This window comes from Loxodonta africana, chromosome 12 (assembly GCF_030014295.1).
Source record: "Loxodonta africana isolate mLoxAfr1 chromosome 12, mLoxAfr1.hap2, whole genome shotgun sequence".
Classification (NCBI taxonomy): Eukaryota; Metazoa; Chordata; class Mammalia; order Proboscidea; family Elephantidae; genus Loxodonta; species Loxodonta africana.
In genome coordinates this window covers 76988430-77011717 of record NC_087353.1, presented here as the reverse complement: position 1 = coordinate 77011717, position 23288 = coordinate 76988430, and the positions used below count along the sequence as shown (strand labels likewise).

Sequence of the window (23288 nt, the reverse complement as noted above, 5' to 3'; positions counted from 1 at the left end):
ATGGTATATTAAATATTCTTTATCAACACCATAATTCAAATGCACCAATTCTTCTTTGGTCTTCCTTATTCATTGTCTGGCTTTTGCATGCATATGAGGTAATAGAAAATACCATGGCTTGGGTCAGGCACACCTTAGTCCTAAAAGTGACGTCTTTGCTTTTTAACACTTTAAAGAGATCTTTAAAAATTTATTAACTTACTGTTAGCCTATTTCTCCCTGACCATAATACATGGATGTAGGCTCAATGAGGGAAGAAACACAGCCTGTTTTTTTTTTTTTTTAGTTTTAGCTTACCATTTTATGTCTGGGCGACCCATTTTTTGAACCCAATAACTAACTGTTAAAAGATCAAAGAGATGAACAGCAACTGAAAAAGATAATCCCAGTACCATGTCAGAATCATTAGTAAATATTTTTCTGCTCGTTGGCCGATGGGTTCCACTCCTGCCGACGGCCATTTTCGGCATTGACGTCCTGACCCTCCTTTCTTCCTGCCCCTCTTTCCTTGCTAGGTGGCAGTCATGCAAATAGAACTGACTGCACTTCAGCCTCAGCTCATTCAGACCTCTGAGGAGACCGCTAAGATGATGGTGAAAATTGAAGCGGAGACGAAAGAAGCTGATGCCAAGAAGCTTCTCGTGCAGGCCGATGAAAAAGAAGCCAATGCTGCTGCTGCGATTGCTCAAGGAATCAAGGTATAAAGAGCCAAGAGAAAAGGGCTAGTCCCTTATCTCACTAGAGCCTAACACAGCCCTGTATGATGTCTGTAGTCATGCCCATCTCACAGATGAGAAAAGTGAGGCTCAGAAAGGGTAGGTGACTTCTCCAGTGCCGCATAGCTGGTAAGTGATGAAGCAAGTCTTTCTGGCCCCTGGTTCTCCTCAGGAAGCATTATTGTTTTCCAGTATTTTCCATTTGCCTGCAAGACCCGGCATGATTTGACCTCATCTCTTACTACTTCACTCCCCTCCCCTTTCACTCTGCTCTGGCCATACTGACCTCCTTACTGCCCTTCAAAGAAACACCAGGCAAGCTCCCATCCCAGGGCCTTTGCATTCTGCCCAGAATGCTCTTCCTGCAGATACCTACCTGGCTGTCTCCTCCATCTCCCTCATGTTTTTGCTCAAATGCACCTAGTGTAATGTAGGTGTGGAATAAATATTTATCAAACGACTGGATGTTGAACCTAAAGGGTTCCGTTCAAAGGTTTTTTTTTTTCACCCAGAGAAGAAATAATCCTGGGAAGGGCTTAACTTATATTCAGATACTGGAAGAACACCTAATTAACATTGATGTGATGTTGTGTATTTCTTAAAGTGCTTTTGAGTACACTATTTCATTTGAGTATCGCAATCACCTTGAGACTTAGGACTGACAGGTGTCAATATCTGAGAATCAATGGCATTGAAGTTCATTGGTGAAATGACTAGACCAGAGTCATACAGCTAGTTAGTGGGATCAGAATCCAAGGCTCGTGGTACTGAGCTTAAGGTTCTTGTCCCTATGCCCTCACTTAGCAGCTAGAAAAGCCTGTCAACTGTTTTTGAAACTAGGATCTTGAAGAAATAGCCTGTGTCTGCCTTCTATGATAAATGGGTCATGGGCTATTTTCTTGAAAAGGACAGGCCTTCCAGACTGACTTTTCTCCGATGAGTTCTGAGACTTGGCCTCTCGTCTAATCCCTGATCTCAGAGACTCACGGTGAATGCCCTGGGTATCAGAGACTTGTTCACTCACAGGCCTAGTGGCATGAGTGGAACCATAAAAGACGGTGACCGCCAGCACCAAGAACCATAATCTGGCAAATGATTTGCCATTGTGCAACAAGATGATAGTAACAACTTCTAATCAGCATGATGGTGGTGTCTCTTGTATTCCTTCATTTAAAAAATATTTATGGAGCATCTACGATGTGCTGGCACTTTTCAAGGCAGTAGGGAAATAGGAATGAATAAGACGGACAACATTCCTTTCCTCCATGGGAGATATATTCCGACTCCACCTAATTTACATTACCTTTTGTCATCCTAGTAGCACTGTAAGCAAGTGGTATCATTCCCAATTTACAGATGAGGAAATCCTGATATAGGAACTTAAAAGGCTTGCCCAAGGTCACACAGCTACTAAGTGACTGAACGAGGATTCAAACTTAGAGCTCTCTGGTCCCAAAACCGTTGTATTTGACCCTTATTCCAGAAGTTGCAAACTGGCAGCTAGGGAGCACATATTCACTGTGACACACACTACCCAGAGTATTTCTTAAAACTCAAAACTAGTTTTTGACATTTAAAATTCTGGAGATTTCAAGTAAAAAAAATTTGAATGTTGAACTTTTCCCTAAAAAAAAAAAAAAACCCAAATCAGGCATTTTGGCAACATTGGGCCTATATTCCTGTGTTGCACCATCAGTGGTGTTGACCAGGTGCTGCCCCCTGTGTGTCCCAGTTCACCAAAGCCCCAGCTAGCCGGCTTCCCGTACTCAGAACAATCACCTGACCCCTGAAGACACATGGATTTGTCCTCTTTCGTGCTTTTATAGGCATACCAGGGCTCAATTTTCGCTGTCCTTGCCTAGCCTCAGTTTCCTCATCCATAAAATGGGAATACTAAGAGAAAAGCATGTAATGTTTGTAGCACGTGCCCAGCCACAGTCAGGCCTTAACGGTCCAAATCAGTTGTTCTTTGCCCTGTACCACGTGGACTTGCCTGCTTGATAAGGCCAGCCTTTCACCACATAGGGGACCGTAGGAAAGGGGGAAACCATACTCAGGATTCTGCTCTGCAATGTCAGGGGCAAACATGAGGGAGGGAGGAGGGCAGTGACTAAGGTTTATAAGGAGATGACCGAGGACTCTCTACCACACCCACTCTAGGGCAATAAACTGCCACCTTGGGTTTCGGTGCAGAGGGTGAGGTCTCACGTCTGCCATGCCATCCCGGGTCCTGAAGTGACATCATGGAGGTGTGTCAGGAGGGAGAAGAGTCCACCCAAGGAGAAGAAACCTGTGCTTGCTCCACAGCTTCCCTGGGGCTCTCATGTGGCCCAGAATTCAGCCCTGAACTTTTCAGAGCTGCAGTTCTTCCTCCACGGGAGGTCTGGGAATTTTCTCTACTCTCATCACACTCCATAAATGATGCTACAAGGAAGAGCACCCAGTGTGAAGCCTAATGCATAGCAGGGGCTCAGCCATGTGAATGGAATCCATATTGGGGAAATGAGGAGACCGGAAGGGAAAGAGTAGGGTCTCTGGCACACATGCTTCACAAGCACAAAGGTTTGCTTTAATTGGATGATTCTTTTTAAGCTCATGAATCCTTTATTTTCCCCTAATAAGGATAATAAATGATGCCAGAATGACTGCAGAGCTGAATACGTTCACCAGGGTACCCCATGCTTCATCCGTCTCCAACAGCCCTGTTGCTCCTTGCGTTGCAAAGCCACAGGGTCAGTCTTAATCATGATACTCTTATCGTGGAAACAACTGTTGTAACAGTGATGACACACAGGAGAGAACTTTGAAAAGCTCAATTTTAACACTCATTTTTCCAAGTGTCTTCCTAGCTCTTACACACAGCATAATTGTGATTCGTATCATGCTTTTTTTTCTTAGTATCCTATTACAAATGCTTTCCCAAAATACCCCTGTCATCCTTTTAATGACTTTTTAAAGTAAGCACATCACCCATCAAGTAGCCATTCCCCTAAACCCAAACCCATTGCCGTGAAGTCGATTCTGACTCATAGCAACCCTGTAGAACAGGGTAAGACTGCCCCATAGGGTTTCCACGGCCGTAATCTTTACAGAAGCAGACAGCCACATCTTTCTCCTGCAGAGCAGCTGCTGGGTTCAAACTGCCAACCTTTTGGTTCGCAGCCAAGCGCTTTAACCACTGCTCCACCAGGGCTCCTTAGCCATTCCCCTACTGGGCATTTAAGTTGATTCCTCCTTCCCCTTTGTGTTCAGCGTTCCAATAGTGTAAACCAGAGTTGTATGTCAGAATCACCTTTGGAGTTTTAAAAAAGGCAGGTGCCCAGGCCCCACCCAGACTGGTGACTCAGAATCTCCGGGCGTGGGGCCTGACGGGGAAGATGTTCTAAATGTACCTCGATGATTCTGAGGCATGGCAGGCTTGCGAGTCACTGTTATGGATAATGTCACAATTAGAGGCCTCTTTTTTTTTTTTTGAGTTAGTGGGAAACCCTGGTGGCATAGTGGTTAAGTGCTATGGATGCTAACCAAAGGGTCGACAGTTCAAATCCACCACGTGCTGCTTGGAAACTCTATGGGGAAGTTCTACTCTGTCCTATAGGGTCGCTATGAGTCAGAATCTACTCAACAGCACTGGATTTGGTTTCGGTTTTGAGTTAGTTACTGGACAACCAGGCTTGCCCCAAGACCAAGGTGGTGTCCAGCCCTGCCCCCTAGGAAAAGGCTTGGAGCTAGAAAGTCACTGGGAGGTATGAAGAGTGTTGGGCCTCTAGTTGCCTGGCAGGTTATAAGAAAATAGGGTGGAACCGTTGACGATGGGACACCATAGGCACCTGGACTATTAAAATCAGCCAAACATCCGAAGCTGTGATGGAGCCAACCTCTTGGGTTTCCTCTGCCACCAAAGCCTTTCTAAAGCTGACTTGAGAAACAGGAAAGACTGGTTTGAGTAGTTCTTCTGGCGCAGTGGCTAAGAGGGAAGCTGCTAACCAAAAGGTCAGCAGTTTGGATCCACCGGCCAATCCTTGGAACCCCTATGGGGCAGTTCTACTCCATCCTATAGGGTTGCTCTGAGTCAGAATTGACTCGACAGCAGCAGGTTTGGTTTTGATTTTGTTTTTTTTCCTTGTGCTTGGCACTTTACTCTGATGGATGTCATAGCGATGAGAAGGGGGCATCTGAAGCAGGACATTCCATTTTGATGTCGGGGACATCTGACATGGCTCATTTTGGGGGCATAAGGGGGACACGTATTGTTTTAACATGATGAGGCCCAATAAAACTATATGTTTATAAGAAAAGCAGAAAACATAAAATACAAAGCCCCTGATATACACCATCAAGTCGATTCCAACTCAGCAACTCTATAGGATGGAGTAGAACTGCCCCATGGGGCTTCCAAGGCTGTGATCTTTACACAAGCAAACTGCCACATGGAGTGGCAGTTTTGTTTTTTTTTTTCCTCATGGAGTCGCTGGTGGGTTTGAACTGCCAATCTTTTAGTTAGCAGCTGAGTGCTTAACCGCTGCACCACCAGGACTTCTTATGATATACACAGGCAGGTACGTACATATGTGCACACACATGCAGGATACGTACAAAGGTGGAAGCACCTTTGTCTATCACAGTAAACTTGCAGGATATTAAAGCTTCAGCACACGCTTGCCATAAGTTTTCTGAGACTTGACATTCTCTTGTGAAGTTTCACTTCAGTCATGGCTGTGCGATCCCTCCTTGGTCTGGGGGACTGACAGAACCAGAGTGGTCACTAGTGGAGAGAGGGGACGGGAGCTCAGGGTTGGAGCCTACTCTGTGACTAAACCGGGTGACCTTGGCTAAGCTATCCTATCTCCACGGACCTCATTTTTCTTTTTTGTAGAATTTGGTAATTGAACTACTAAAAAACCTAACTAATGGTCCCTTCCAGTTCTAAAATCCTATAATATTAAGCTTTCTTTAAAAAAAAAAATTAATACAGAATTCACACACTGTTAATATTATACAATTAAGTGCTGTCTAGTATATTCACAAAATCATGCTGACATCGCCACTTAATTCCAGAACATTTTCATTCCTTGTGCTCATTAGCAGCCTTTTCCCATTCTCGCCTCTGTCAGCCCCTGGCAACCAGCCACACTAATCTGCTTTCTGTCTCCATGGATTTCCTTTTTCATAGAAATGGAATCATACAATAGATGACCTTTGTGTCTGACTTCTTTTACTTAGCATAATGTTTACAAGGCTCATCCATGTTGTAACAGGAATCAGTGCTGTGTTTCTTTTATGACCGAATAATATTCCATTGTATTAATTTTGTTGTTAAATTAGCAAATAGTGGACATAACACTGTCCTGTTTGCCCTGAGTTTACCCTACCTCTGACTCCCTACCCAGCTGTATTCTCTACCACCACTCTTCATCTTGACCCTGCCTTGAAAGGATCCCTGTGGGACAGTGGTTAAGCGCTCGGCTGGTAACCATAATTTCAGTGGTTTAAACCCACCAGCCGCACCGCAGGAGAAAGGTGTGGCAGTCTGCTTCTGTAAAGAATACAGTTCTACTCTGTCCTGTACAGTTGCTATGAGTTGGAATCAACTCCATGGCACCTTGCCTTATCCCCAAGCCTCACCCTATCCCTCTTTCCTCCCTACCCCGTCTCTGAGCTGAAATATATTCCTGATTCTGAGCCCATCCTTCACCTTCTCCATTCCTTATGCCTTATTTCTCCCCTAAACTTGACCTGACCCTCTTCCCACCCAGGTCCTCAATCCGTCTGTCACTCAAGCCTCACCCTTACCCTTTACTCCATCTCTGATTGATGGGTGTGAAGTTACCCACTGCATATATCTCTTGGGAATTTGTTAAAAACCAAAAGCTTAATTTTTTAAGATTAGGTGAATGCTCAGATGTCCAGAGCATCCAAACCGCAGTCCCTGAGGCCGTGCCCCTTCCCTGTGGCTGGTGGACAGCGAGAGCCATGCTCAGGGCAGTGCTTTCAGGCACAGCCCGTGGGGGACATGCAGGCACTCACCCTTTCTCTCTGCTGCCTGCAGAACGAATGTGAGGGAGACCTGGCAGAGGCGATGCCAGCACTGGAGGCCGCACTAGCCGCGCTCGACACCCTGAACCCTGCAGACATCTCCCTGGTGAAGTCAATGCAGAACCCCCCTGGCCCGGTCAAGCTGGTCATGGAGAGCATTTGTGTCATGAAAGGGCTGCGACCAGAGAGGAAGCCAGACCCCGGTGGCTCTGGTAATCCCCACCAGCACCCCCACCCCACCCAGAGGCCTCAGGGTCTGCTGGTCCCTGACAGGGAGGGTGCCCCTGCCCCCACCAGGCCAGCAGGCAGCACCGTTTTGGAGGAATCAAAAAAAGGCACTGGGATGTACTTGTGCACCTGTAGGTCTCACTTGTGCTTCTTCTCCATCCTCTCTCCTCTTCCTCATTTGGGAAGATGCAGCATCTGTGGGTGAAGCTAAGCTGGGTCAAGGCCCCTGCCTGCAAATCATCCCAAAAATGAAGGTCACATAGATAAAAGGACTGCCATGGAGCAAGCACAAACAGAGCAGGGTGTGTGGGAGAGGCAGAGAGAAACAGGAGAGAGAAAGGTGCAGGGAGAAAGCAAGGCAAGACAGAAAGAGACTGAGACACTGAGAAAGAGGTGGAGAGAGAGACTGAAACACACACAGAGACCAGGAGGGGAAGAAACCAGGAAGGAGAAGAACAGAGACAGGGAGAGAGTAGGAGAGACAGAGACTCACATACCTGAAGTCAGACATAGAGAGACAAAGGAGGGAGAAATGTGGAGAGAGAAACAGGGAGAAAAAAAACCTGAGAGACAAAAATGCTGAAAGTGGGAGAAAAATGAAGACAGAGAGACCCAGAGATAGAGACACACATGGGGAGTCACAGAGCCAAAGAGCAAGCAAGTGGGAAGAAAAGACCAGAAGGAGACAGACAGACAGGAGTGGAAACAGAGAGAGAGCACTGCCAATGGAGAGTAAGAGAGAGGGGCAAGGGGAAGCAGAGAGACAGGGAGAGGCTAGACTACAAAGAGTTGGAAATGAGGAGAAAGGAATAAAGGAGGGACAAAGGAAAGCTCTGTTTTGCTATTGAGCCTAGAGGCATTTATGGGTAAACGTCCATTCTACTTAAAATCGGAATTAGTTGTAGGACCTTGTATTAAGACCAGTGTCTTAGAACTGAGCAAGGGCTTTAAAAACCAAGTCCAGTGATACTTCCTGCCTTCTGAGTTCTCCTTTCCTGGAAACCGCCCTTCCACTCCTTCACTGCTTCAGAAATGTTGTTAGAAATCTCTGCACCCTCACGTGGGAACCTCCAGCTCCTGCTTCCCCTTCTTTTCTTAACATTTCCTCCTTTTTGGCCAATTTCTGGCCAAAAGCCACCTGAAGAAGATGCAAACGAGATTGGAAATGGAGGAGCAGAAGAAGGACTTTGCAAGAGAATCCTTTAGGAAAGCAGCTCAGATATAATAAGTTGGCCTGAGCAAGGATGAGCTAGCCAGCACCTCTCCACCCCAGCTGCCCCTGCAATCACTTGGGAGCTTAAAAAATACTAAGGCCCGTGCCGTTGGTCTGGGGTGCAGCCTGAGCACAGTAGTAGCATTTTCTAAGATGCAGCCAAGGTTGAGAACTCCTGTGATACACAAAGCAGGGCCAGATCATGCATGTCAATTTTTTCTTGGATCCTTGATGATCAGCACAGGACCCAACATCTACCTGCCTTACCTTAAAACTAAAGCAGATTGTGTACCGTAGTTTATGCAAAGAACCTGTGCCTTCTGCGTTTGTTTGCCAAGCTCTCCCTCCCCCCAGAGGTACTTTTATAAGTGCACTGTGCTAATTTTGCTCTTATAAAAATACCTTGAAAATATCTCCAGCGGGGAGGGCAAGGTTGGCAAACAAACATAGGAGGCATGCATTATTTGTGTAAAAATATGGTATGTTATTTGGAGTCCCCGGGTAGTGCAAACAGTTAACGAGCTCAGCTGCTAACCAAAATGTTGGAAGTTCAAGTCCCCCCAGAGGCACCATGGAGGAAAGATGTGGCAATCTATTCCAAAAAATCAGCCACCAAAAACTCCATGGAGCATGGTTCTACTCTGACATTCATGGAGTACTATGAGTCAGGGTCGACTTGATGAGATCTTTTTTTTTTAATTGGTGTATATTATTCACCCAACCTATAGAATTTAGTGGGTACATGTGAATGGAGCAAAAGAGTTATCAAATTAGCTTTGTCAATTTAAATGACGCAGGTTAATTTCCAGAATGTAAACAAAAATTTTCATGGAAACTATTTGGCTGGTGGCTGTGCTTACATTAGAAATCAATGGGACACAGTTGACCTGTTTGACTTAATACAGTGTCTAAAAGCATAACTTTTTGAGGCGACTGAGCTTGGCAAGTGTTTACAGTACCATGCGCCAAAGAGACTCCTGAATTTTTTTTCCAGCATGTCAACAAAAGGGCCACTGTCCCAGGGTGGCGTTCCAGCTCACTTGATCCATCGTTAGTCAGCAGCACAGTTGGTACTAAGGAAAATGTGGGCCTGGCTTTGTTTTCTGGGGAGGCCACGGACAGCCTTCTGCCCAGGTGCCACCCTACTCACTCACTCCCACTGTCCACCAGAGGAACGCTTTAGGCTCATCCAAACTACCTCCCAGATTTGAAAAGGAGTATTCAAAATACATGCTCACAGGCTTTAACCCTTGTTGCCCTCTCTGTCTTTGAGTGGGATACAGGGTAATATTCATTCAATAAATATTTACTGATCACTGAATATCAGGCACTGAGCTAGATTCTAGTAAACACAGCAATGGCTTACAGCTTTGAGGGTGAGGTAGACAATAAAAAGTAAACAAAAATTAGAAATTGTGACAAGTGCTGTAAAGGGAACGAAGCATGGGCTTTCCTATTTTGTAAGCTCCCAGGAAATTCCAGGGACAGCCAGGGTGGAGAGGTACTGGCTAGCTCATCCTTGCTCAGGCTAACTTATATCTGAGCTGTTTTCTTGAAGGATTCTCTTGCAAACTCCTCCTCCTAGCTGAGATAAGAGAAGATGCTGGGGGAGAGATGAGGGACCACCTTAAAGAGAGCAATTAATCTAGGGAAGCCTCTCCGTGGAGGTGACTTTTAAAATGAAATCCAAAATATGGGCAGGAGCCAGCCAGATGCCATTTACAGCGTAGGTGAAGGGCTCATGTATAGGAAAGCACTTGGGATCATGGAGGAATCGAAAGAAGGTGATTTGTAACCCAAGTCCAGAGAGTGAGGGAGAGAGTGGCTGGGAATGAAGTTGTTGAGGTTGGCTGGGCCTCCCAGGCCATGGTGAGCAGCTTAGATGGTTTTTCCCAGATACAAAGAATAGCCTCTATGCAGTCTTAAGTCTCAACCAGAAGATCTTAATAGTATGTACCTGTTATCTCTGCTTCTTGTACTGAATAGGTAAGATGATAGAAGATTTCTGGGGGGTGTCAAGAAAGATTCTTGGAGATCTGAAATTCTTGGAGAGTCTTAAGACATACGATAAAGACAACATCCCCTCAACCGTCATGAAGAGGATCCGGGAAAAGTTTATCGATCACCCAGATTTCCAACCAGCTGTCATTAAAAATGTGTCATCGGCCTGTGAAGGCCTATGCAAGTGGGTGAGGGCCATGGAGGTATACGACCGCGTGGCCAAAGTGGTGGCTCCCAAACGGGAGCGGCTGAAGGAGGCTGAGGGGAAGTTGGACGCACAGATGCAGAAACTGAACCTGAAGCGGGCAGAGCTGAAGCTGGTGGAAGACCGCCTGCAGGCCCTGAATGATGACTTTGAAGACATGAACCTCAAGAAAAATGCCTTGGAGGAAAACATTGAAATCTGCTCCCAAAAGCTAATCAGGGCAGAGAAGCTGATCAGTGGTCTTGGGGGAGAGAAGGACAGATGGACAGAAGCTGCCCGGCAGTTGGGGATCCGCTATATTAACCTGACAGGGGATGTGTTGGTGTCCTCGGGGACCGTGGCTTACCTGGGTGCCTTTACAGTGGATTATCGGACCAAGTGCCAAAAGCAGTGGTTGGAGCACTGCAAGGAGAAGGTCATCCCTGGCTCCGCTGACTTTAGTCTCAGCAACACATTAGGGGATCCCGTAAAAATCCGGGCCTGGCAGATTGCTGGGCTGCCCATTGACTCCTTCTCCATTGACAATGGCATCATTGTGTCCAATTCCAGACGCTGGGCCTTAATGATTGACCCTCAGGGGCAGGCCAATAAGTGGATTAAGAACATGGAGAAAGCTAATAAGCTGTCTGTCATCAAGTTCACTGATGCCAACTATATGAGAACACTGGAAAACGCTTTGCAATTTGGCACCCCTGTCTTACTTGAAAACATCGGAGAAGAGCTGGATGCCTCCATTGAACCCATCTTGCTCAAGGCAACATTCAAGCAGCAGGGGGTTGAATATATGAGGCTGGGCGAAAATATCATTGAATACTCCAAGGATTTTAAGTTATACATCACAACCCGTTTGAGGAACCCACATTACCTCCCTGAAGTCGCCGTGAAAGTCTGTCTCCTTAACTTCATGATCACCCCCTTGGGTCTCCAAGATCAACTCCTTGGCATTGTGGCTGCCAAGGAGAAGCCAGAACTGGAAGAGAAGAAGAACCAGTTGATTGTGGAAAGTGCCAAGAACAAGAAGCAGCTAAAGGAAATTGAAGATAAAATCTTGGAGGTCCTCTCCCTGTCCGAGGGCAACATCCTTGAGGATGAAACTGCCATCAAAGTTTTGTCTTCCTCTAAAGTGCTGTCTGAAGAAATATCTGAGAAACAGGAAATTGCTTCTGTGACAGAAATGCAGATTGATGAGACTCGGATGGGCTACAAGCCAGTGGCTGTTCATTCTGCCACCATCTTCTTTTGCATCTCTGACCTGGCCAACATCGAGCCGATGTACCAGTACTCCCTGACATGGTTCATAAACCTGTATGTTCAGTCCCTGGCTAACAGCAGGAAAAGTGATGAGCTAGACCTACGTATCGAGTACATCATTGAACATTTCACCCTGAGCATTTACAACAACGTTTGCCGCTCTCTGTTTGAGAAGGACAAACTGCTCTTCTCCTTCCTCCTGACCATCGGCATCATGAAAGAGAAAAAGCAAATTAATGAGGAAATTTGGTACTTCCTTCTAACTGGAGGCATTGCCCTGGATAACCCCTTCCCCAACCCAGCTCCTGAATGGCTGTCTGAGAAGGCATGGTCGGAAGTTGTCCGTGCATCCGCATTACCCAAACTGAAAGGCCTAATGGAAAGTTTTGAACAAAATGTTGAGGATTGGAAACTTATCTATGACTCAGCCTGGCCCCATGAGGAGACATTTCCCGGACAGTGGAAGTTCATTCAAGGACTAGAGAGGATGGTGATCCTTCGATGTTTGCGGCCTGACAAAATTATTCCAGCTGTTCGGGAGTTCATTGCTGAACACATGGGAAAGGTATACGTTGAACCTCCTACTTTTGATCTGCAGGGTTCCTACGATGATTCCAGTTGTTGTGCACCGTTGATTTTCGTGTTGTCTCCAGGTGCAGACCCAATGGCAGGTAAGGACAGAATGTTATATGGTAGGACGTGGAAAGCCCAGAATAAGTGGATGGATAATGATAGCATATCTCTGACAGCAGGGATCTCAAACTCAATTGTCTTAGATGGCCAAGCAGTTGCCAGGCTAAGGTGCATCTGGGCAACTGAAGACTTCTTTTTTCTGGCTAAAGGGAGCAGCTGCTACTCAGCTCTGACAAATTGTGCCATGCGGTAATATGAGCCCGGGATAGCCAGATCATCTGATTTTTCCAGAGAAACCAGAAAGCTCCCATTTTAAATTTCCATCACTCATTCAGATTTCTTCTTAACTATCTCCTGAGGTCCAAGCCAAGGGCCAGACTTGGCTTCCTGCCTTCCAGTTTGTCACCTTGATCTTAAACCATTTTCTCTGACTATTGCTTGTCTCGGCAGGGCTTTTTCCTTTAAAAAAATTTTTTTTTTGAATAATTAATACTGCATTGTGATTAAAAAAATTCAAATAATACCAAAAGGCGTAGGACAGGGGTTTACTCTGAATATAGTTAAACAGGACAGGGAGAATAGATACTTCATTCTTTCTCTTCACTTATCAGCTTTCAGAATAATTAAGTAGTGCCCTAGTAAACTCCTAAGTGAGCCAATACAAATTTTTGTACTATTGTGAATTAATAGATTTTTAACATATTTGATGTTTCAAATATGGCGGTGTTTTACCCCACTGCAGCCATTATACTTTTCAATGCCCAAATTATTCAGTCTTTGGCCTGTGGCAGCTCCTTCGTGCCTGTGTCCTTTTCGTATAAACCCAGTAGTTTTTGGTAGCTTCTTTGCTTTCTAGAACAACATATATTCCAGGCCTATCTTGTACATCTCCTGCCCCTAATCTGGAAATAGTCATTTCTCTAAGGAACCCTGCTTCTTTTAGCAAGCAATGCTGTTTGGAAACCACCAGCTGGGCGCTAGGGGTACTCATTGCTACTGGGTAAATCATTGTTTCTAGGCCTCTTGTTGGCCACTAATTCTCTCTTTGACTGTATTTAATCTGCTCTTTTAAACAATGCTTTGTGTTTTTATCTTCAATGACAATGATTTCCATTTCTAGTTCTGTTCCAAATCCATATATTCTTTTTTTATTTGTTTTCTTCATAAAATTCTGAATTTAAACATGTTCCTTCTTTAATGCTTTTAGATGCGTTTCTTTTATGGTCTCTTTCAGAGACTATATGTACTCCTTGGGGTGTTAATTCTACTGATTGTTTTATGTGCTGACTATCCCTTATAGTGATGTATTGCCTCATATAGTTTGTAACTTTTTATTGCGAGTTCACCATCAGCAAACTTATGTTATTTTGTGGGAGTGCCATATACCTTAGGTTTCAGGGGCATTCCAACAGAACAATTTTGTATGAACAAATACTGGTGCCTCAGGAGGTTCACCATTCTGGATCAGATTTATGGGAAATTTCTCAGCTTGGGAATTCCACACAATACGGTACTGTAAATTCACACCCCTCATCTTCATGTGGGATAGACTTGGTGTTTTGATTTCTTACTGCAGAGTTGCTGCTGTTGTTTATTTTTTCACCCAGGCTCTAGGTCAGTGATAAGCTCCCATGTTGCCTCCCAGAGTCAGTAGCTAGATTTCTGGCTTTCTTTTTTTTTTTTTTTAACTGTACTTTAGACGAAGGTTTACGGAACAAGTTAGCTTCTGATTAAATAGTTAGTACACATATTGTTTTATGACATTGGTTAACAACCCCATGATGTGTCGACACTCTCCCTTCTCGACCTTGGGTTCCCTATTACCAGCTTTCCTGTTCCCTCCTGTCTTCTAGTCCTTTCCCCTGGGCTGATGTGCCCCTTTAGTCTTGTTTGGTTTTATGGGCATGTCTAAAGTGGGTTGGTTGTAATCTTTGAATGAAGGGTAAACCTCGGGAGTGACTTCATTACTGAGCTAAAAGGGCGTCCAGGGCCACACTCTGGGAGTTTCTCCAGACTCTGTCAGGGCAGTAAGTCTGGTCTTTTTTTGTGAGTTAGAATTTTGTTCTACATTTTTCTCCAGCTCTGTACAAGACCCTCTATTGTGATCCCTGTCAGAGCAGTCAGTGGTGGTAGCCAGGCACCATCTACTTATACTGGACTCAGTCTGATGGAGGCTGTGGTAGTTGTGGCCCATTAGTCCTTTGGACTAATATTTCCCTTGTATCTCTAGTTTTCTTCATTCTCCCTTGCTCCTGAAGGAGTGAGATCAGTGAGGTACCTTAGATGGCCGCTCACAGGCTTTTAAGACCCCAGATGCTACTCACCAGAGTAGAATGTAGGACATTTTCTCTATAAACTATGTTATGCCAGTTAAGCTAGATGTTCCCCAAGGCCATGGTCCCCACAGCCCTCAGCCCAGCAATTTGATCCCTCAGGGAGTTTGGATGTGTCTATGGAGCTTCCATGACCTTGTCTTGTACACGGTGTGCTGGCTTCCCCAGTATCATGTACTATTTTACCCTTCACCAAAGTTACCACTTATCTATGGTCTATTTAGGGCTTTCCATCCTCACCCCTCATAACCATCAAAGATTGTTTCTTTTTGTGTGTAAACATTTTCATGATTTGTTATAGTAGTGGTCTCATACAATATTTGTCCTTTTGTGATTGATTTATTTCACTCAGCATGATGCCCTCCAGATTCATCCATATTGTGAGATGCTTTGTAGGTTCATCATTGTTCTTAATTGTTGCATAGCACTCCATTGTGTGTATGTACCGTAGTTTGTTTATCCATTCATGTGTTGATGGGCATCTAAGTTGTTTCCATCTTTTTGCTATTGTGAACGGTGCTGCAGTGAACATGGCTGTGCATATGTCTATTCGTGTGACGATTCTTATTTCTCTAGGATATATTCCTAGGAATGGGATTGCCGCATCATATGGTATTTCTATTTCTAGCTTTCTTTTAAGGGAGTGCCAATCGTCTTCCAAAATAGTTGTATCATTTTGCATTCCCACCAGCAGTGTATAAGAGTTCCAATCCCCCCACAGCCTCTTCAACATTTGTTATTTTCTGTTTTTTTGATTCGTGCTGCTAATGCTGGGGTAAGATGGTATCTCATTGTGGTTTTGATTTGCATTTCTCTAATGGCTAGCGATTGCAAAGATTTCTTCATGTGTCTGTTGGCTGCTTGAATGTCTTCTTTGGTGAAGTGCCTGTTCATTTCCTTTGCCCATTTTTTAATTGGATTATTTGCCTTTTTGTTGTAGAGGTGTTGAATTTTCCTTGGTCTTCTTACCATAAAGGCACAGCCCTTTTAGGATCCTAACTTTATACAAAAGTCTCAGTTCCAGCCCCCCACTGTTTATGGCTGCAAAGTTATGTCTCCCTTGGGCGTTAAAACTCTAACCTCTAGACAGGCTAAATAAAGTATGGTATTTTCTTATGGTGAAATACTGTGCAGCCATGAAAAAGAATAAGGCATTGCTATGATGGCACAGTGGTTAAAAGATTGGCTGCTAACCATAAAGGCTGGCAATTTGAATCCACCAGCCACTCCTTGGAAACCTTATGGTGCAGTTCTACTCTGTCCAATAGCATCGCTATGAGTCAGAATCAACTGGATGGCAGCAGGTTTTTTGGTTTATATATACTGATCTGGAAAAATCTCTAAGACACATTGTTAAGTAAAGAAAACAAATGCAGTATTCTACAATACATTTATGTAATAGGATGTATACATTTATTTAAATGCATAAAATATCTCTGGAAGGATTCACAAAAAGCTAGTAACATTGGCTGCCTCTCAGGAAGACAACAGGATGGTCAAGGGATTGAAAAGGGCTTACTTTTCATTGTACAAATTGCCTATATTTCCTAGTAAAATAAATTTGTAAAAACTCAGTCCCCAGTTCTTTGGTTGTGTGCTCACCTCTCTGGTTTTGAGCTACCTCTTCATTTTTGGCACCTGGGGATTTCTCCTCCTTTCAAACCCAGTTTTTTGTTTGTTTGTTTTTCCCCAGGTAGTATGATTTTTTGTTAAGAATGTCTTATGTGTTTGGAATTAATTTTAGCTTAGTGCACTGGATTATCAGAAATCTAAAGCTTTCCCAAAGAGGTGTTTATTTTGTAATGAATAAGAGCTGATGAGTTTCTTTCTGAGTCCGGAAATTTAATGCAGCTCCTCCTTCTGTGTTGCTATTCCTAAGATGGTCTTAGCTGACCTGTCCTCTTTAAAACATTCTTTTTCTTCGTGGCCTCAGGCTTGTTGAAGTTTGCTGATGATCTTGGCATGGGAGGTGCCAAAACACAGACCATCTCCCTTGGCCAAGGCCAAGGCCCTATTGCTGCCAGAATGATCAACACTGCCATCAAAGATGGGACATGGGTGGTTTTACAGAACTGCCATCTGGCCACAAGCTGGATGCCTACACTGGAGAAGATCTGTGAGGAGGTGATCGTTCCTGAGAGCACCAACATCCGATTCAGGTAAGATGCTGCCTGTCTCTGGGTATTGATGCAGATGACTGGGAATGCAGAGAAGAACAAGGCATAGCCCCTTCCCTAAAGAAGTCTAGCAGAAGGCAGCCCACAGATGAATTATGTTGATACCATGCAATACCTGCTATACTTATAGTGTGAACAAGAGCCAAGGAACACAGAAAAGGTGGGAGAAAAGTTGGGGGAGACCTGGCAGCCTGACAATTGTCTGGGGTTTTGAAAGATGAAAAGGAGTTTGCCAGGAAGGACATTCCAGGCAGAAAGGACAGCATTTACAGAAGCAAAGAGGTATATTGAGGGAATACCAAGAAATTCTCCTATGATCCTGGGGTGTATACTGTGAGAAGTTGCGAGGGCAGGAGGTGATAGGAGACATGTTTAGGAGGGTAAATTGAATGTCAGTAAATCTAATTTTTTATTAATTCATATTTGTCTAAAAAGAATTCTATCTGTAGTCCAAGCACTACTTTTTTTTTTGTTTGCCTATCTTTGGGTCCATGGAATTTTAATCAACATTGGAAATAGCTATTGATTTTTTGTGAACTCTAAAGCCCAGCAAGGTTGGGCCTTGTTTTTTGCATTTACAAATGGAGGAGATGAACCCAAGAGACTTTAAAGACCCTTTCAACTCAAACATTCAGCACTTCTCTTATTTCAAGCCAGAGTCAGCAAACACTAGCCCACAGGACAAATCCAGCTTGCTGCCGGCTTTTGAACAGCTCACAAGCTAAAAATCATTTTTATGTTTTTAAATGGTTGAAAAAATCAAAAGAATAATATTTCTCGACACATGAAAATTATATGAAATTCAATTTGAGTGTTCATAAATAAAGTTTTATTGAAACACAGCCATGCTCATTCATTTGTGTCTTGTCTATGGCCTCTTTCACACTACAATGAGTAGTTGTGACAGAGACCATATGGCCACAAAGCTTAAAATATTTGCTGTTTGCTCCTTTATAGGAAAAGTTTGCTAACTCCTGCTCTAAGCAATGAAGCATGCTAGTTATTTTCATTTTAGTTATGTCTGCCTAAAAACAGGAAAGTGCTTGGTGCTTATTTACAAAACCAGATTAGGGTATAATTGATTTGTATTCATGCAGGAATTCCAAAACCAAAAGCCACACCAAAGCCGTTGCTGTTGAGTCAGTTCCAACTCATAACGACCATATAGGACAGAGAAGAACTGCCTGATAGTGTTTCCAAGGAGCAGCTGGTAAATTCCAACTGTCAACGTTTTGGTTAGCAGTTGAACACTTAACCACTGAGCCACCAGGGCTCCAAGAATTCCAAAGGAGAGAGAATTTAGGGGAGGCCCATTAATTTCAAGGAGTTACTTGGTTTGGGGTGGTGAGTTGATTCATTGACCATCAATGGCACACTCAACGAAGAAAAAATTGTTCATGATGGCATTTAAGGTCTTCTATAATATGGTTGAGGAGCCCTGGTGGTATAGTGGTTAACTGCTAACCAAAAGGTTGGCAGTTCGAATATACGAGCAGTTCCTTGGAAACCCTGTGGGGAAGTTCTGCTCTGTACTGTAGGGTCACTATGAGTCAGAATTGACTCAACGGCAATGAGTTTTTGTTTTTTTAAAATGATATGGTCAAGAGCCCTGGTGGTGCAGTGGTTAAGCACTCAGCTGCTGACTGAAAGGGTCAGGGGTTAGAACTCACCAGGGGCTCTGAGAGATAAAAGACCTGGTGATTTGATTCCATAAAGATTACAGCCCAGGAAACCCTATGGGGCAATTCTGCTCTGTCACTATGAGTTGGAATTGACTCAACGGGATACAACAACATAATATGGTCCTACCTAACCCAAAAGTCACAAACTCAAGTGCCTCAGGAGCCAGGCATATAACATAAATGAGTGAAGATGTCTGGACACAAGAAGTATTCCTACAGCGCAACAGCAATCACTGCAGGCAGCCAGCCTCAGGGTTGAATGGCAATAGTGGTGGGGGCTGCGGTGAACCAGGAGCACATGCCCTGTAGAGAGGAACAGTTATGCTCAGTACCAGCTAACTGCTGTGTGTAGGCATAAAGACCTCTTGTAATCAGAGTGTCTGGTTTTTTTTTTAAAGGGAAGGTAGAAATCTAGAATTTTAAAAGAAAGCTCCAGATTTTCAAAAGTTGGCACCTATTTCAAAAATATGTTACAACACTGGGTAGGTTGGCATGGTACCAGCCAAGCATCACCTATCTGTAGGTGAAGTAGGGCCACGTGAGCTGGAGGAGAGTAAAGAGGCCACAAGTTGGTGGCCTCTTTACTCTCCTCCAGCTCACGTGCTGGGCCTGGATCACACCACGCTGCCGCGGAGCCTTATCATATGTGTAGTTTTCCCTCCTCCATGCAATTGCTCAGCCTGAGCCCTCTGTTTCTAATGACGTTCCACCCCCGACCCACCTGTTGAAAGCCCCGCTCTCTAATGCAAAGCAAAAAAATAAGATATGCCGTGGTGTATATATAATTTGGGCTCAGGTAGGAAAAGTAAATAAATAAAAGCCTATAAGGTGATATGCCAAAATGTTAACCTCTAGGTGGTAAAGTTATAAATGTTATGTCTTTCCAATGTTCCCATTTTTTGTGGGCACAGATAAACTTTTGTATTAAAAAAAAAAAAATCCTCCATGTTCTTCAAGGCCCATTTCAAATGCAATTTCCTCTATGACAGGGGTTGGAAAATTTTTCTATGAAGGGCCAGGTAGTAAATATTTTCAGTTTTGTGGGCCGTATGGCTTCTGTTGCAACTGTTCAATTCTGTCTCCCCTTGTAGTGTGAAAGCAGCATAGGCAATATGTAAATGAAGGGGCATGGCTGAGTTCCAATAAAGCTTTATTTACAGAAACAGGCAGCCTTTACACGAACAGATACATGCACACCCATGTTCATTGCAGATAGAAGCAACCAGGGTGTCCATAAACAGATGAACGGACAATTATGGTATATTCACACAATGGAATAGTACCCATCGATAAAGAACAATGATGAATCCGTGAAAACATTTCATAACATGGAGGAATCTGGAAGGCATTATGCTGAATGAAATTAGTCAGTTGCAAAAGGACAAATATTATATGAGAGTACTATTATAAGAACTTGAGAAATAGTTTAAACAGAGAAGAACATATTCTTTGATGGTTACAAGAGTAGGAAGGGAGGGAGGGAGAAGGGTATTCACTAATTAGATAGTAGACAAGAACTATTTTAGGTGAAGGGAAAGACAACACAATACAGGAGAGGTCCGTACAACTGGACTAAACCAAAAGCAAAAAAGTTTCTTGAATAAACTGAACACTTCGAAGGCCACTGTAGCAGGGGCAGGGGTTTGGGGACCATGGTTTCAGGGGACATCTAGGTCAATTGGCATAATAAGATCTATGAAGAAAACATTCTGCATCCCACTTTGGAGAGTGGCATCTGGGATCTTAAATGCCAGCAAGCAACCATCTAAGACGCATCAGTTGGTCTCAACCCGCCTGGAGAAAGGAGAATGAAGAGCACCAAAGACACAAGGTAATTATGAGCCCAAGAGACAGAAAGGACCACATAAACCAGAGACTACATCAGCCTGAGACTAGAAGAACTAGATGACTGCCCTGACAGGGAACACAATAGAGAACCCCTGAGGGAGCAGGAAAGCAGTGGGATGCAGACCCCAAATTCTCATAAAAAGACCAGACTTAATGGTCTGACTGAGACTAGAAGGACCCTGGAGGTCATGGTCCCCAGACCTTCTGTTAGTCCAAGACAGGAATCATTCCCAAAGCCATCTCTTCAGACTTGAAAATGATACTGGTGAGGAGTGAGCTTCTTGGTTCAAGTAGACACATGAGACTATGTGGGCAGCTCCTGTCTGGGGGGGAGATGAGAAGGCAGAGGGGGTCAGAAGCTGGCTGAACGGACACGAAAATAGAGAGTGGAGAGAAGGAGTGTGCTGTCTCGTTAATGGGAAAGCAAACTAGGAGTATATAGCAAGGTGTATATAAATTTTTGTATGAGAGACTGACATAAACTTTCACTTAAAGCACAATGAAAATTTTAAAAAACAAAAACAGGCAGCATGCTGCATTTGGTTTGCTGGCCATAGTTTGCCAACTTTTGGTCTCTGATGTTTGTCTAGCTCCCCACAGCCCGTCAGAGGCTCTTTTTTCCGTGGACTCCCATAGCCCATTATTTCTCTATACTCTTGATTTTATAATGTCTTGTACTGTCACATCCTGCTTTTCTCCCCTTCCTGGCGCCTCACTTACTCCCCCCATTGTTTCTAGAAACAATGCTTTGCTCACTTTGGTCACTCCCATAGTTCGTGATGTAGTACTTTACTATAAAGGCCCATGCATTGCTCAAAAAGTCCAGCAGGGGAGGCAGTGTGGTGCGGTGACTCAGAGCATGGGCTTTGCAGTCAGAGAATGCCAAGTTCACACCTTGGTTTTAGCAACTTTTAAGTTGTGAGTTCTTGAAAAAAAAAACTCAACCTCTTCTGACACCAACTCTAAATGTCTTCTCTGACACCAGCTGCAAATGTAGTCCTTATTCTTCTGACCCTAACCACCCAGAGTTAGATCCAAAACTTCACATATTAGGGGGCACAGTCCTCCAGACTTCCAAGTCCACCCAGGACTTCATACACCAGCCACAAGCTCAAGGGTCCGTAGGACACTTGCACTTCTGACCAACTAGCTATAAATTCAGGAGTTCCCCTACCCTTTTGGGTTCAATAATTTGCTAGAACAATTCACAGAACTTGGGTTACTTATGATTACAGTTTTATTACAGCAAAAAGGATACAAAAGAAGAGACACAAAAGGCGAAGTCTAGGAGGATCCCTAAAGTGAAGCTTTCACTTCCCAAGGGACACCCTACCCTACCAGTGCATCAATGTCTGTCACCAACCAGGAAGTTCTCTTGAGTTTCAGTGTCCAGAGCTTTTATTGGGGTTTCATCATGTAGGCATGATTGGTTGCATCATGGCCCACATGGTTAAACTCAATCTCCAGCCTACCTCCCCTCCCTAAAGGTCAGGCTGATAGCTTGTGGTAGTTTCTGGCATGGGCCAGTCGCCACCCAGCGTGAGTCACCTTATTAACAGAACCCATCAGGTGTGGTTGGAAGCCTTCCATGATTAACAAAGATACTCCAATCATCCAAGAAATCCCAGGTTAAAGTTATCTCCCAGGAACCAAGGAAAAGACTAAATTCTTTGGGTAAAGTAATTCTTCACCTCGTACTCCTGTTATGCCTCTCCATGCCTCTGCTTCCTCTTTTGTAAACCTACCTACCTGTTCCATAGAGTCAATTCCAATTTATATCTACCTTGTAGGACAGAGTAGAACTGCCCGCATAAGGTCTCCAAGGCTGTAATCTTTATGGAAGTAGATTATCACATCTTTCTCCTGAGCATCAGCTGGTGGGTTCGAACTGCCGACCTTTTGGTTAGCAGCCAGTACTTTAACCACTGTGCCATGAGGGCTTCTGACTCATTGCTGTCGAGTAGAATCTGACTCATAGTGCCATTATAGGGCAGAATAGAACTACCCCATAGGGTTTCCAAGGAGCACCTGGTTGATTCGAACTGCCCACGTTTTGGTTAGCAGCCAAACTCTTAACCATTACTCCACAAAGGTTTCCTTCTTTTGTAAAAGGGGATAGTAATACCCTCCTGATAGGTGGGTGTGAGACTAAAGCAAATGAAAGGACATATATTAAATTCTTAGCACAGATTTGACTTCTTGTTATTGTTTTTTTTCAGTGTAACTTATTGCATTGCTCTAAATAGTTGGGTCTGTTGTTCTTCTAGACTCTGGCTAACTAGCTATCCATCAGAGAAGTTTCCAGTCAGCATTCTCCAGAATGGGATCAAAATGACCAATGAGCCTCCCAAAGGGCTCCGGGCCAACCTTTTGCGCTCCTACCTCAATGACCCTATCTCAGACCCTGTATTCTTCCAAAGCTGCACCAAGGCAGTAATGTGGCAAAAGCTTTTGTTTGGCCTTTGTTTCTTCCATGCCATCGTTCAAGAGAGGAGAAACTTTGGACCCCTGGGTAAGCAATGAAAGCTCACCTGAGTTCCCTGTAGGAAAGGTCACAAACAAACAGATGACCGTGTGTGTCCGTGTGTGTGTTCAAGCTTGTACTCAGGTAGGATTGCCAGTAAAATACAGTATAAGTATGTCCCATATAGTATTTGGGATATACTTAACACTAAAAATGATTTATCTGAAATTAAAATTTAACCATGTGTCTTGTATTTTTATTTGCTAAATCTGACAACCCTGTATCCAGTTCAATGTCAGTGTCAGGGAAAGAGGTGATGCTCCAAAATCGAAGATCCCTTAATTACTGAAGTAATGTGATAACGAGAGGTGAGAGGGAGGGGGAGCTTCCCTTTGGCCTATTGTATTGTAAATACCTATCTTAGGCACAATGACCATTCTCCAGGGAGTTGTCACCAGGTAATTTGTAACACTTTAGGTAGCTTCCTTGACGTGTGCATAA

General features: G+C 44.0%; 1 protein-coding gene across 1 annotated transcript in view; it reads left to right on the top strand.

Annotated features, from left to right (window-relative positions):
- Positions 1–23288, top strand: part of DNAH3 (dynein axonemal heavy chain 3) — a 189675-nt gene that overhangs the window by 152068 nt on the left and 14319 nt on the right. The window contains exons 50-54 of the mRNA XM_064294796.1: positions 516–698; positions 6766–6964; positions 10180–12321; positions 16550–16775; positions 22591–22835. Of these exons, the coding sequence (XP_064150866.1) occupies positions 516–698; positions 6766–6964; positions 10180–12321; positions 16550–16775; positions 22591–22835 (2995 nt within the window). The remainder of the gene's footprint in view (positions 1–515; positions 699–6765; positions 6965–10179; positions 12322–16549; positions 16776–22590; positions 22836–23288) is intronic.